Source organism: Heterodontus francisci, chromosome 3, assembly GCF_036365525.1.
Source record: "Heterodontus francisci isolate sHetFra1 chromosome 3, sHetFra1.hap1, whole genome shotgun sequence".
Classification (NCBI taxonomy): domain Eukaryota; kingdom Metazoa; phylum Chordata; class Chondrichthyes; order Heterodontiformes; family Heterodontidae; genus Heterodontus; species Heterodontus francisci.
The window spans coordinates 199409375-199426319 of record NC_090373.1 but is presented as its reverse complement, the minus strand read 5'-3'; the positions used below and the strand labels follow the sequence as shown (position 1 = coordinate 199426319).

General features: G+C 43.1%; 1 protein-coding gene across 1 annotated transcript in view; it reads right to left on the bottom strand.

Moving 5' to 3' along the window:
- Window positions 1-16945, bottom strand: part of srfa (serum response factor a) — a 209202-nt gene that overhangs the window by 36995 nt on the left and 155262 nt on the right. The window contains exon 7 of the mRNA XM_068028613.1: window positions 11188-11264. Within this exon, the coding sequence (XP_067884714.1) occupies window positions 11188-11264 (77 nt within the window). The remainder of the gene's footprint in view (window positions 1-11187; window positions 11265-16945) is intronic.

Sequence of the window (16945 nt, the reverse complement as noted above, 5' to 3'; positions counted from 1 at the left end):
TATCTGTTTCCGAGAAGAGACAGAGATACCAGACGATATATATCCGTTTCCGAGAAGAGACAGAGATACCAGACATTATATATCTGTTTCCGAGAAGAGACAGAGATACCAGACATTATATATCCGTTTCCGAGAAGAGACAGAGATACCAGACATTATATATCCGTTTCCGAGAAGACACAGAGATACCAGACAATATATATCTGTTTCCGAGAAGACACAGAGATACCAGACAATATATATCTGTTTCCGAGAAGAGACAGAGATACCAGACATTATATATCTGTTTCCGAAATAAGACAGAGATACCAGACAATATATATCTGTTTCCGAGAAGAGACAGAGATACCTGACATTATATATCTGTTTCCGAGAAGAGACAGAGATACCAGACATTATATATCTGTTTCCGAGAAGACACAGAGATACCAGACGATATATATCTGTTTCCGAGAAGAGACAGAGATACCAGACGATATATATCCGTTTCCGAGAAGAGACAGAGATACCAGACATTATATATCTGTTTCCGAGAAGAGACAGAGATACCAGACATTATATATCCGTTTCCGAGAAGAGACAGAGATACCAGACATTATATATCCGTTTCCGAGAAGACACAGAGATACCAGACGATATATATCTGTTTCCGAGAAGACACAGAGATACCAGACATTATATATCTGTTTCCGAGAAGACACAGAGATACCAGACATTATATATCTGTTTCCGAGAAGACACAGAGATACCAGACAATATATATCTGTTTCCGAGAAGAGACAGAGATACCTGACATTATATATCTGTTTCCGAGAAGACACAGAGATACCAGACAATATATATCTGTTTCCGAGAAGACACAGAGATACCAGACAATATATATCTGTTTCCGAGAAGAGACAGAGATACCAGACATTATATATCTGTTTCCGAAATAAGACAGAGATACCAGACAATATATATCTGTTTCCGAGAAGAGACAGAGATACCTGACATTATATATCTGTTTCCGAGAAGAGACAGAGATACCAGACATTATATATCTGTTTCCGAGAAGACACAGAGATACCAGACGATATATATCTGTTTCCGAGAAGAGACAGAGATACCAGACATTATATATCCGTTTCCGAGAAGAGACAGAGATACCAGACATTATATATCCGTTTCCGAGAAGAGACAGAGATACCAGACGATATATATCTGTTTCCGAGAAGAGACAGAGATACCAGACATTATATATCTGTTTCCGAGAAGAGACAGAGATACCAGACATTATATATCCGTTTCCGAGAAGAGACAGAGATACCAGACGATATATATCCGTTTCCGAAAAGAGACAGAGATACCAGACATTATATATCCGTTTCCGAGAAGAGACAGAGATACCAGACGATATATATCTGTTTCCGAGAAGAGACAGAGATACCAGACATTATATATCTGTTTCCGAGAAGAGACAGAGATACCAGACATTATATATCCGTTTCCGAGAAGAGACAGAGATACCAGACGATATATATCCGTTTCCGAGAAGAGACAGAGATACCAGACATAATATATCCGTTTCCGAGAAGAGACAGAGATACCAGACGATATATATCTGTTTCCGAGAAGAGACAGAGATACCAGACAATATATATCTGTTTCCGAGAAGACACAGAGATACCAGACAATATATATCTGTCTCCGAGAAGACACAGAGATACCAGATAATATATATCTGTTTCCGAAATGAGACAGAGATAACAGACAATATACATCTGTTTCCGAGAAGACACAGAGATACCAGACAATATATAACTGTTTCCGAGAAGACACAGAGATACCAGACAATATATATCTGTTTCCGAAATGAGACAGAGATACCAGACAATATATATCTGTTTCCGAGAAGAGACAGAGATACCTGACATTATATATCTGTTTCCGAGAAGACACAGAGATACCAGACAATATATATCTGTTTCCGAGAAGACACAGAGATACCAGACAATATATATCTGTTTCCGAGAAGAGACAGAGATACCTGACATTATATATCTGTTTCCGAGAAGACACAGAGATACCAGACAATATATATCTGTTTCCGAGAAGACACAGAGATACCAGACAATATATATCTGTTTCCGAGAAGAGACAGAGATACCAGACATTATATATCTGTTTCCGAAATAAGACAGAGATACCAGACAATATATATCTGTTTCCGAGAAGAGACAGAGATACCTGACATTATATATCTGTTTCCGAGAAGAGACAGAGATACCAGACATTATATATCTGTTTCCGAGAAGACACAGAGATACCAGACGATATATATCTGTTTCCGAGAAGAGACAGAGATACCAGACATTATATATCCGTTTCCGAGAAGAGACAGAGATACCAGACGATATATATCCGTTTCCGAGAAGAGACAGAGATACCAGACATTATATATCTGTTTCCGAGAAGAGACAGAGATACCAGACATTATATATCCGTTTCCGAGAAGAGACAGAGATACCAGACATTATATATCCGTTTCCGAGAAGACACAGAGATACCAGACGATATATATCTGTTTCCGAGAAGACACAGAGATACCAGACATTATATATCTGTTTCCGAGAAGACACAGAGATACCAGACATTATATATCTGTTTCCGAGAAGACACAGAGATACCAGACAATATATATCTGTTTCCGAGAAGAGACAGAGATACCTGACATTATATATCTGTTTCCGAGAAGACACAGAGATACCAGACAATATATATCTGTTTCCGAGAAGACACAGAGATACCAGACAATATATATCTGTTTCCGAGAAGAGACAGAGATACCAGACATTATATATCTGTTTCCGAAATAAGACAGAGATACCAGACAATATATATCTGTTTCCGAGAAGAGACAGAGATACCTGACATTATATATCTGTTTCCGAGAAGAGACAGAGATACCAGACATTATATATCTGTTTCCGAGAAGACACAGAGATACCAGACGATATATATCTGTTTCCGAGAAGAGACAGAGATACCAGACATTATATATCCGTTTCCGAGAAGAGACAGAGATACCAGACATTATATATCCGTTTCCGAGAAGAGACAGAGATACCAGACGATATATATCTGTTTCCGAGAAGAGACAGAGATACCAGACATTATATATCTGTTTCCGAGAAGAGACAGAGATACCAGACATTATATATCCGTTTCCGAGAAGAGACAGAGATACCAGACGATATATATCCGTTTCCGAAAAGAGACAGAGATACCAGACATTATATATCCGTTTCCGAGAAGAGACAGAGATACCAGACGATATATATCTGTTTCCGAGAAGAGACAGAGATACCAGACATTATATATCTGTTTCCGAGAAGAGACAGAGATACCAGACATTATATATCCGTTTCCGAGAAGAGACAGAGATACCAGACGATATATATCCGTTTCCGAGAAGAGACAGAGATACCAGACATAATATATCCGTTTCCGAGAAGAGACAGAGATACCAGACGATATATATCTGTTTCCGAGAAGAGACAGAGATACCAGACAATATATATCTGTTTCCGAGAAGACACAGAGATACCAGACAATATATATCTGTCTCCGAGAAGACACAGAGATACCAGATAATATATATCTGTTTCCGAAATGAGACAGAGATAACAGACAATATACATCTGTTTCCGAGAAGACACAGAGATACCAGACAATATATAACTGTTTCCGAGAAGACACAGAGATACCAGACAATATATATCTGTTTCCGAAATGAGACAGAGATACCAGACAATATATATCTGTTTCCGAGAAGAGACAGAGATACCTGACATTATATATCTGTTTCCGAGAAGACACAGAGATACCAGACAATATATATCTGTTTCCGAGAAGACACAGAGATACCAGACAATATATATCTGTTTCCGAGAAGAGACAGAGATACCTGACATTATATATCTGTTTCCGAGAAGACACAGAGATACCAGACAATATATATCTGTTTCCGAGAAGACACAGAGATACCAGACAATATATATCTGTTTCCGAGAAGAGACAGAGATACCAGACATTATATATCTGTTTCCGAAATAAGACAGAGATACCAGACAATATATATCTGTTTCCGAGAAGAGACAGAGATACCTGACATTATATATCTGTTTCCGAGAAGAGACAGAGATACCAGACATTATATATCTGTTTCCGAGAAGACACAGAGATACCAGACGATATATATCTGTTTCCGAGAAGAGACAGAGATACCAGACATTATATATCCGTTTCCGAGAAGAGACAGAGATACCAGACGATATATATCCGTTTCCGAGAAGAGACAGAGATACCAGACATTATATATCTGTTTCCGAGAAGAGACAGAGATACCAGACATTATATATCCGTTTCCGAGAAGAGACAGAGATACCAGACATTATATATCCGTTTCCGAGAAGACACAGAGATACCAGACGATATATATCTGTTTCCGAGAAGACACAGAGATACCAGACATTATATATCTGTTTCCGAGAAGACACAGAGATACCAGACATTATATATCTGTTTCCGAGAAGACACAGAGATACCAGACAATATATATCTGTTTCCGAGAAGAGACAGAGATACCTGACATTATATATCTGTTTCCGAGAAGACACAGAGATACCAGACAATATATATCTGTTTCCGAGAAGACACAGAGATACCAGACAATATATATCTGTTTCCGAGAAGAGACAGAGATACCAGACATTATATATCTGTTTCCGAAATAAGACAGAGATACCAGACAATATATATCTGTTTCCGAGAAGAGACAGAGATACCTGACATTATATATCTGTTTCCGAGAAGAGACAGAGATACCAGACATTATATATCTGTTTCCGAGAAGACACAGAGATACCAGACGATATATATCTGTTTCCGAGAAGAGACAGAGATACCAGACATTATATATCCGTTTCCGAGAAGAGACAGAGATACCAGACATTATATATCCGTTTCCGAGAAGAGACAGAGATACCAGACGATATATATCTGTTTCCGAGAAGAGACAGAGATACCAGACATTATATATCTGTTTCCGAGAAGAGACAGAGATACCAGACATTATATATCCGTTTCCGAGAAGAGACAGAGATACCAGACGATATATATCCGTTTCCGAAAAGAGACAGAGATACCAGACATTATATATCCGTTTCCGAGAAGAGACAGAGATACCAGACGATATATATCTGTTTCCGAGAAGAGACAGAGATACCAGACATTATATATCTGTTTCCGAGAAGAGACAGAGATACCAGACATTATATATCCGTTTCCGAGAAGAGACAGAGATACCAGACGATATATATCCGTTTCCGAGAAGAGACAGAGATACCAGACATAATATATCCGTTTCCGAGAAGAGACAGAGATACCAGACGATATATATCTGTTTCCGAGAAGAGACAGAGATACCAGACAATATATATCTGTTTCCGAGAAGAGACAGAGATACCAGACATTATATATCTGTTTCCGAGAAGAGACAGAGATACCTGACATTATATATCTGTTTCCGAGAAGACACACAGATACCAGACAATATATATCTGTTTCCGAGAAGAGACAGAGATACCAGACAATATATATCTGTTTCCGAGAAGACACAGAGATACCAGACGTTATATATCTGTTTTCGAGAAGAGACAGAGATACCAGACAATATATATCTGTTTCCGAGAAGAGACAGAGATACCAGACAATATTTATCTGTTTCCGAGAAGAGACAGAGATACCAGACAATATATATCTGTTTCCGAGAAGACACAGAGATACCAGACGTTATATATCTGTTTTCGAGAAGAGACAGAGATACCAGACAATATATATCCGTTTCAGAGATGAGACAGAGATACCAGACAATATATATCCGTTTCCAAGAGACAGAGATACCAGACATTATATATCCGTTTCCGAGAAGAGACAGAGATACCAGACAATATATATCCGTTTCAGAGATGAGACAGAGATACCAGACAATATATATCCGTTTCCGAGAAGAGACAGAGATACCAGACAATATATATCCGTTTCCGAGAAGAGACAGAGATACCAGACATTTTATATCCGTTTCCGAGAAGAGACAGAGATACCAGACATTTTATATCCGTTTCCGAGAAGAGACAGAGATACCTGACATTATATATCTGTTTCCGAGAAGAGACAGAGATACCAGACAATATATATCTGTTTTCGAGAAGAGACAGAGATACCAGACATTATATATCCGTTTCCGAGAAGAGACAGAGATGCCAGACATTATATATCCGTTTCCGAGAAGAGACAGAGATACCAGACATTATATATCTGTTTTCGAGAAGAGTCAGAGATACCAGACAATATATATCCGTTTCCGAGAAGAGACAGAGATACCAGACATTATATATCCGTTTCCGAGAAGAGACAGAGATACCAGACATTACATATCCGTTTCCGAGAAGAGACAGAGATACCAGACATTATATATCCGTTTCCGAGAAGAGACAGAGATACCAGACAATATATATCCGTTTCAGAGATGAGACAGAGATACCAGACAATATATATCCGTTTCCAAGAGACAGAGATACCAGACATTATATATCCGTTTCCGGGAAGAGACAGAGATACCAGACAATATATATCCGTTTCAGAGATGAGACAGAGATACCAGACAATATATATCCGTTTCCGAGAAGAGACAGAGATACCAGACAATATATATCCGTTTCCGAGAAGAGACAGAGATACCAGACATTTTATATCCGTTTCCGAGAAGAGACAGAGATACCAGACATTATATATCCGTTTCCGAGAAGAGACAGAGATACCAGACAATATATATCCGTTTCCGAGAAGAGACAGAGATACCAGACAATATATATCTGTCTCCTTGAGAGAAGAGACAGAGATACCAGACAATATATATCTGTCTCCTTGAGAGAAGAGACAGAGATTCCAGACAATATATATCTGTCTCCTTGAGAGAATTAGAATTAGAATATTACAGCGCAGTACAGGCCCTTCAGCCCTCGATGTTGCGCCGACCTGTGAAACCATCTGACCTACACTATTCCATTTTCATCCATATGTCTATCCAATGACCACTTAAATGCCCTTAAAGTTGGCGAATCTACTACTGCTGCAGGCAGGGCGTTCCACGCCCTTACTACTCTCTGAGTAAAGAAACTACCTCTGACATCTGTCCTATATCTATCACCCCTCAACTTGAAGCTCTGTCCCCTCGTGTTTGCCATCACCATCCGAGGAAAAAGACTCTCACTATCCACCCTATCTAACCCTCTGATTATCTTATATGTCTCTATTAAGTCACCTCTCCTCCTCCTTCTCTCCAACGAAAACAACCTCAAGTCCCTCAGCCTTTCCTCGTAAGACCTTCCCTCCATACCAGGCAACATCCTAGTAAATCTCCTCTGCACCCTTTCCATAGCTTCCACATCCTTCCTATAATGTGGTGACCAGAACTGCACGCAATACTCCAGGTGCGGTCTCCGTACAGAGTTTTGTACAGCTGCAGCATGACCTCGTGGCTCCGAAACTCGATCCCCCTATTAATAAACGCTAACACACCATATGCCTTCTTAACAGCCCTATTAACCTGGGTAGCAACCTTCAGGGATTTATGCACCTGGACACCAAGATCTCTCTGTTCATCTACACTACCAAGAATCTTCCCATTAGCCCAGTACTCTACATTCCTGTTACTCCTTCCAAAGTGAATCACCTCGCACTTTTCTGCATTAAACTCCATTTGCCATCTCTCAGCCCAGCTCTGCAGCCTATCTATGTCCCTCTGTACCCTACAACATCCTTCGGCACTATCCACAGCTCCACCGACCTTAGTGTCATCTGCAAATTTACTAACCCACCCTTCTACACCCTCTTCATTTATATTTATAAAAATGACGAACAGCAGTGGCCCCAAAACAGATCCTTGCGGTACACCACTAGTAACTAAACTCCAGGATGAACATTTGCCATCAACCACCACCCTCTGTCTTCTTTCAGCTAGCCAATTTCTGATCCAAAGCTCTAAATCACCTTCAACCCCATACTTCCGTATTTTCTGCAATAGCCTACCGTGGGGAACCTTATCAAACGCCTTACTGAAATCCATATACACCACATCCACTGCTTTACCCTCATCCACCTGTTTGGTCACCTTCTCGAAAAACTCAATAAGGTTTGTGAGGCACGACCTACCCGTCACAAAACCGTGCTGACTATCGCTAATGAACTTATTCTTTTCAAGATGATTATAAATCCTGTCTCTTATAACCTTTTCCAACATTTTACCCACAACCGAAGTAAGGCTCACAGGTCTATAATTACCAGGGCTGTCTCTACTCCCCTTCTTGAACAAGGGGACAACATTTGCTATCCTCCAGTCTTCCGGCACTATTCCTGTCGACAATGATGACATAAAGATCAAGGACAAAGGCTCTGCAATCTCCTCCCTAGCTTCCCAGAGAATCCTAGGGTAAATCCCATCTGGCCCAGGGGACTTATCCATTTTCACACTTTCCAAAATTGATAACACCTCCTCCTTGTGAACCTCAATCCCATCTAGCCTGGTAGCCTGAATCTCAGTATTCTCCTCAACAACATTTTCTTTCTCCACTGTAAATACTGACGCAAAATATTCATTTAACACTTCCCCTATCTCCTCTGATTCCACACACAACTTCCCACTACTATCCTTGATTGGCCCTAATCTAACTCTAGTCATTCTTTTATTCCTGATATACCTATAGAAAGCCTTAGGGTTTTCCCTGATCCTATCCGCCAATGACTTCTCGTGTCCTCTCCTTGCTCTTCTTAGCTCTCCCTTTAGATCCTTCCTGGCTAGCTTGTAGCTCTCAAGCGCCTTAACTGAGCCTTCACGTCTCATCCTAACATAAGCCTTCTTCTTCCTCTTGACAAGCGCTTCAACTTCTTTAGTAAACCACGGCTCCCTCGCTCGACAACTTCCTCCCTGCCTCACAGGTACATACTTATCAAGGACACGCAGTAGCTGCTCCTTGAATAAGCTCCACATTTCGATTGTGCCCATCCCCTGCAGTTTCCTTCCCCATCCTACGCATCCTAAATCTTGCCTAATCGCATCATAATTTCCTTTCCCCCAGCTATAATTCTTGCCCTGCGGTATATACCTGTCCCTGCCCATCACTAAGGTAAACCTAACCGAATTGTGATCACTATCACCAAAGTGCTCACCTACATCTAAATCTAACACCTGGCCGGGTTCATTTCCCAGTACAAAATCCAATGTGGCATCGCCCCTGGTTGGCCTGTCTACATACTGTGTCAGAAAACCCTCCTGCACACACTGGACAAAAACAGACCCATCTAAAGTACTCGAACTATAGTATTTCCAGTCGATATTTGGAAAGTTAAAGTCCCCCATAACAACTACCCTGTTACTCTCGCCCCTGTCGAGAATCATCTTCGCTATCCTTTCCTCTACATCTCTGGAACTATTTGGAGGTCTATAAAAGACTCCCAACAGGGTAACCTCACCTCTCCTGTTTCTAACCTCGGCCCATACTACCTCAGTAGACGAGTCCTCAAACGTCCTTTCTGTCACTGTAATACTCTCCTTGATTAACAATGCCACCACCCCCCCCCCCCCCCCCCCCCTTTTACCATCTTCTCTGTTCTTACTGAAACATCTAAATCCAGGAACCTGCAACATCCATTCCTGCCCCTGCTCTACCCATGTCTCCGAAATGGCCACTACATCGAGATCCCAGGTACCAACCCATGCTGCAAGCTCACCCACCTTATTCCGGATGCTCCTGGCGTTGAAGTAGACACACATTAAACCAGGTTCTTGCTTGCCAGTGCCCTCTTGCGTCCTTGTAACCATATCCCTGACCTCACTACTCTCAACATCCTGTACACTGGCACTACAATTTAGGTTCCCATTCCCCTGCTGAATTAGTTTAAACCCCCCCGAAGAGCACTAGCAAATCTCCCCCCCAGGTTATTGGTACCCCTCTGGTTCAGGTAAAGACCATCCTGTTTGTAGAGGTCCCACCTACCCCAGAAAGAGCCCCAATTATCCAGGAAACCAAAACCCTCCCTCCTACACCATCCCTGCAGCCACGTGTTCAACTCCTCTCTCTCCCTATTCCTCGCTTCGCTATCACGTGGCACGGGCAACAACCCAGAGATAACAACTCTGTTTGTTCTCGCTCTAAGCTTCCACCCTAGCTCCCTGAATTTCTGTCTTAAATCCCCATCTCTCTTCCTACCTATGTCGTTGGTGCCTATATGGACCACGACTTGGGGCTGCTCCCCCTCCCCCTTAAGGATCCCAAAAACATGATCCGAGACATCACGAACCCTGGCACCTGGGAGGCAACATACCAACCGTGAGTCTCTCTCGTTCCCACAGAACCTCCTATCTGTTCCCAGACAATATATATCTGTGTCCCTGAGAGAAGAGACAGATACCAGACAATATATATCTGTCTCCCTGAGGGGACAGACAGAGGTACCAGACAATATATATCTGTCTACCTGAGGGGACAGACAGAGATACCAGACAATATATATCTGTCTACCTGAGGGGACAGACAGAGATACCAGACAATATATGTCTATCTCCCTGAGGGGACAGACAGAGATACCAGACAATATATATCTGTCTTCCTGAAGTCCCCAGGAACTGTGTTCCACTGTCTGTGTAAAGTCGTCTGCCTGTTGATCGTTCAGAAGCTGCAGTAATTGAGAGGAGCTGTGATAGAATAAATTCTGCTCTGTTCCTTCCCCCCCACCTCCCTAATCTTCCAGCCTTTCACAAAGATCTGGGACAAACACTGCATGAAATTATCAAGTCTCCAAACACATCATCCAGTCTGATACACAGGGTAAGAAACAACCATCATTTAATGCCACTCATTCCTTTGGTCGATGTACCGGAGTAGGGAGAGAGAGAGAGAGAGAGAAAAACAGAGCAAGAGAGAGAGAGCAAGCGAGTGAGTGCAAGAGGGAGTCGGAGAGCATGCGAGTATGCAAATATCAGGAATCACAATCTCCCAACCACCCACCATCCATTAAAAATGGAATCCCATTGACCTTTCCTGTGGGACATCAGGGATGTTCAGATATAGTCTCTTTACACCATACCTGGTGTAGCTGGACGGCTGACAGTGGAATTTGGACTGTTCCTGTGGGAGCAGTGAGCACAACCTGAGGTACACCACCTGCAAGAAACAACAAGCAACTCAACATAAGCACCAAAACCCAAGCTCAATTCTTCAAACACAGATATTCATCATTACTCAGACTTCCAAGTACCTCATATTGATGGTCCATCCTTAGTCCTCATAGCTCCATCCACATTCCTAGCCTTACTCCACCCTTTATCTTTGATGGTCTATTCACAGTCCTCCTACCTCTCTTGGCCTCACTATCGCTTCTCAGTTCAAACAGAACTCCCACGTCTTATCTCCCCAATCAGTTAACTGTGTTCTGAGAAGCTCAACTCCCCAACTTCTGGCAGTTTCTTCTCCCTCAGCAACTGTTATCTGTCTCGAAAGCCTGAGGCTGTCCAAAGTTTGTTTCCTCACTGACAACTGTTCTCTCTCTCCCATTTATCTCAATTTTTGGTCATTGTCCCTCTGAACTTTCCTCTCTTGTTCATTCACAGCTTCAAATGCTCTTGGCCTAATCACTCTCCTTCCTCCCTGCATCCCTCCATTATGCCATGACCAAGGCGGGAGGAGTGCACTGCTAATTCAGTCCCACTTCTCCACAGGTCACAGCATATCAATAAACTTTTCCCACCTACCGAAGAATAGCCAATTGGACTCTATTTGTCCCCCAGAATAAAGCACACCAACGAGGTTTCTTTTAACAACAACATTAACTATTTATTAGAGAAAAAAATAAGTCTTAACCACTGATGAAATAAATCAATATATGAAAGCTCCTTATTTCCCAAGCCCTCCTGCACACACACATTCAAATAAATGCAGTTAACCAGGAAAAAAAGGATTCTGGTTTACCGCTAGTTCATATGAATAAAAGGAATAATAAAAACAATTCAGTTTGTCATATTCTTTCTGGAACTTCTTCGGTTGGGTGAGGTGTCACAGAGTCGAATAGTCAGATGCCACTCAAAGTCTCTCCAGGCGAGGTCAATAAAAAGTCTGTGATGGCTAGGTATTCAAGGCAATTCGGCTGCAGCAGGCATCATATAGGTTTTTCATGAGGGGTGTAGCAACAGGTCTGCTTAGGACGGCACAGTGGCGCAGTGGTTAGCACCGCAGCCTCACAGCTCCAGCGACCTGGGTTCAGTTCTGGGTACTGTCTGTGTGGAGTTTGCAAGTTCACCCTGTGACCGCGTGGGTTTTCGCCGGGTGCTCCCGTTTCCTCCCACCGCCAAAGACTTGCAGATTGATAGGTAAATTGGCCATTGTAAATTGCCCCTAGTGTAGGTAGGAGAATGGTAGGGAATATGGGATTAATGCAGGAGGGGATGTGGTAGGGAATATGGGATTCATGTAGGATTAGTATAAATGGGTGGTTGATGGTCGGCACAGACTCGGTGGGCCGAATGGCCTGTTTCAGTGCTGGATCTCTCTATGACTCACAGCAGCAGTATAGCAGTCGAGCCTTTCTTTAGGTTCCAGGATTTTCCAAAACACAGGAGGAAACAGGATCACACTGGATGCAGGAATTCTTCAAACATAGGAAGCAATAGGAATCTGCCACCTTTCAAATACAGGGTTTCTTTTCAAGAGATGCAAGTTTCCTTTACAGAGAGAGGTCTTTTCTGGATCTTCCACTTTGATCTCCAAGCAGGTCAGAAACCAAATTTCAAAATGCCTGCTCTTTCTCCAACTCACTGGTTTTTAAAAGGGTCCAGACCAGACACAGTGACTCCCCTGTCATTCTAAGTGTTGCTCTGAGGAGGTCAAAAGCCCCTGACTGGCTTCTTTGAAACTGCTTGCTTTCCTACTCCTACTCTTGTATACAAATTCAACATCCAAAAATTCCAGCTATTTGCAGGTGTCCATGTCCACTGAAAATCCTTTCTTCAGTTTTTTTAAAAAACAGACAGAATTCTCAGATTTTAGCACAAAAATAAAACTTCTTGTAACAATTACACAGTAACTACACATTAAAGGTACTCATTGGCTGTAAAGTGCATTGGGACATCCTGAAGTTAAGAAAAGTGTTATCTAAGTGCAAGTCTTCCTTTCTTTACATTTAAATCGAGCTATATTTCCTCATCCCACTCCTGGCTCTCAACTCTGTTCATATTTTATTTCCCTCATTTTTCTTATATACTTCAAATAGCTGAAGATTTTCAAAAGCCGAATCTCTTCACAACTGTTTGCTGATTTATCTAGTCTCCTGTTTTAATGTTTTCAACTTTGATGGTGTCCTGCGCCGTGGACCTGACCTTTCACCTTCTGTTTGATGGCGTCCTGCGCCGTGGACCTGACCTTTCACCTTCTGTTTGATGGCGTCCTGCGCCGTGTACTTGACCTTTCACCTTCTGTTTGATGGTGTCCTGCGCCGTGGACCTGACCTTTCACCTTCTGTTTGATGGTGTCCTGCGCCGTGGACCTGATTTGGACAGGTTATTCAGCCCCAAGAAGGCATCAAATCTGAGCCAGACGCTATCCACGTCTCACATCCACACACTTCCCAGCAGGTGCCATGGTAACAGGAAACCTCCCCTCCCTCCTGTCCTGAAATACCGAGGCCAACTGTAACACCATAAGTGCTGAGATCAGCAGTCTCAGCACACGCCACAGGTGGAACATGAGGGTTTCCTACCATGTAGGGCTCAGTACCACCTTGCATTTATTTTGAAAACCAAGTATATTAAAATGAAACCTTGAACATTCAGGTCTTAAATTAATCAAAAAAAACAAAAATCTGTGTGCATTGCAGGGACAATCTGACTCCTGACTTCCTTTCCCCTACATTTGGACAATTTGTGCTCGTTTGAGCTGAGGGATGATCAGTCCTGTTGTATTATCGCTTTATGTGTGATGTCCTTTTTAGAGCTCAGTATGTTAATGAGCTAATTACCAGGATGCAGTCTTGTGACTAGAAGCCACAGGCACTCTGCACTGCAACAGCCTGGACAAAGGTTCTGTATATAGTTTGCTCCGTATTGTATGCATTAGTTTTAGCTGTTAATAAATCTTCCAGAGATATTCGAGAAACTGGAATCCACTGACCTCAGTGTATTACGAACATACAAATTAGGAGCAGAAGTAGGCCATTTGGCCCCTCAAGCCTGCTCCGCCATTAAATTAGATCATGGCTGATCTGTTTGAGTCTCGAATTCCACACTTCCATCTACGCCCAATAACCTTTGATTTCCTTGCCTAACAAGAATCTATCTACCCCCGCCTTGAAATTATTCAATGACCCCGCCTCCACCACCTTCTGAGGCAGAGTGTTCCAAAGTTGCACAACCCTCAGAAAAAATTTCTCATCTCTGTCCTAAAAGGGCAACCCCTAATTTTAAAAGAGTGTCCCCCCAGTTCTGGACTCACCCACAAGAGGAAACATCCTCTCCACATCCACCTTGTCTAGACCGTTCAGGATCTTATAAACTTCAATCAAGTCTCGCCTCACTCCTCTAAACTCCACTGAAAACAAGCCCAGTCTGTCCAACCTTTCCTCATAAGACAACCCGCTCATTCCAGGTATCAATCTAGTAAACCTCCTCTGAACTGTCTCCAATGCATTTACATCCTTCCTTAAATAAGGACACCAAAACTGCACGCAGTATTCGAGATGTGGTCTCACCATTGCCCTGTATAACTGAAGCATAACATCCTTACTATTACTTTCAATTCCTCTCAAAATAGAGGATAGCATTCCATTAGCCTTCTTTATTGCCTGCTGTACCTGCATACTAATATTTTCTGACTCATGACTAGAACACCTAGATCCCTCTGCATCTCGGAATTCTGCAGTCGTTCTCCATTTAAGTAATACTCTGCTTTTTTATTCTTCCTGCCAAAGTGAACAACTTCACATTTTCCTACATTATACTCCATCTGCCAGATTTTTGCCCACTCATTCAACCTATCTATTTTGGTCTGCAACCTCCTTATGTCCTCTTCAGGCGGTGGCGTAGTGGTATTATCACTGGACGAGCAACCCAGAGACCCAGGGTATTTCTCTGGGGACATGGGTTCGAATCCCACCACAGCAGAAGGTGGAATTTGAATTTAATTAATTAATCTGGAATTAAAAAGCTAGTCTAATGATGGCCAGGAAACCATTGTCGACTGTTGTAAAAACCCATCTGGTTCACTAATGTCCTTCAGGGAAGGAAATCTGCTGTCCTTACCTGGTCTGGCCTACATGTGACTCCAGACCCACAGCAATGTGGTTAACTCTTACATGCCCTCTGAAATGGCCTTAGCAAGCCACTCAGTTGTACCTAACCACTACGAAGTCAATAAAAAGGAATGAAACCGGACAGACCACCCGGCATCGACCTGGGCACCGGAAACCACAACAGCTAACCCAGCCCTGTTGATCCTGCAAAGTCCTCCTCACTAACATCTGGGGGCTTGTGCCAAAGTTGGGAGAGCTGTCCCACAGACTAGTCAAGCAACAGTCTGACATAGTCATACTCACGGAATCATACCTTACAGACAATGTCCCAGACACTGCCATCACCATCCCCGGGTATGTCCTGTCCCACCGGCAGAACAGACCTAGCACAGGTGGTGGCACAGTGGTATACAGTAGGGAGGGAGTTGCCCTGGGAGTCCTCAACATCGACTCCGGACCCCATGAAGTCTCATGGCATCAGGTCAAACATGAGCAAGGTAACCTCCTACTGATTACCACCTACCGCCCTCCCTCAGCTGATGACTCAGTACTCCTCCATGTTGAGCACCACTTGGAGGAAGCACTGAGGGTGGCAAGGGCACAAAATGTACTCTGGGTTGGGGACTTCAATATCCATCACCACTACTGACCGAGCTGGCCGAGTCCTAAAGGACATAGCTGCTAGACTGGGTCTGCGGCAGGTGGTGGGGGGGGGGGGGGGAAACCAACACGAGGGAAAAACATACTCGACCTCGTCCTCACCAATCTGCCTGCCGCAGATGCTTCTGTCCATGACAGTATAGGTGGGAGTGACCACCGCACAGTCCTTGTGGAGACGAAGTCCCGCCTTCACATTGAGGATACCATCCATCTTGTTGTGTGGCACTATCACCGTGCTAAATGGGATAGATTTCGAACAGATCTAGCAATGCAAAACTGGGCATCCATGAGGCGCTGTGGGCCATCAGCAGCAGCAGAATTGTACTCAACCACAATCTGTAACCTCATGGCCCGGCATATCCCCCACTCTACCATTACCATCAAGCCAGGAGACCAACCCTGGTTCAATGAAGTGCAGGAGGGCATGCCAGGAGCAGCATCAGGCATACCTCAAAATGAGGTGTCAACCTGGTGAAGCTACAACACAGGACTACTTGCATGCAAAATTGCGTAAGCAGCATGCGATAGGCAGAGCTAAGCGATCCCATAACCAACGGATCAGATCTAAGCTCTGCAGTCCTGCCACATCCAGCTGTGAATGGTGGTGGTCAATTAAATAACTAACTGGAGGAGGTGGCTCCACAAATATCCCCATCCTCAATGATGGGGGAGCCCAGCACATCAGTGCGAAAGATAAGGCTGAAGCATTTGCAACAATCTTTAGCCAGAAGTGCCGAGTTGATGATCCATCTCGGCCTCATCCTGAAGACCCCAGCATCACAGACTTCAGCCAATTTGATTCAATCCACAGTGATATCAAGAAACGACTGAAGGCACTGGATACTGCAAAGGCAATGGGCCCCGACAATATTCCAGCAATAGTACTGAAGACCTGTGCTCCAGAACT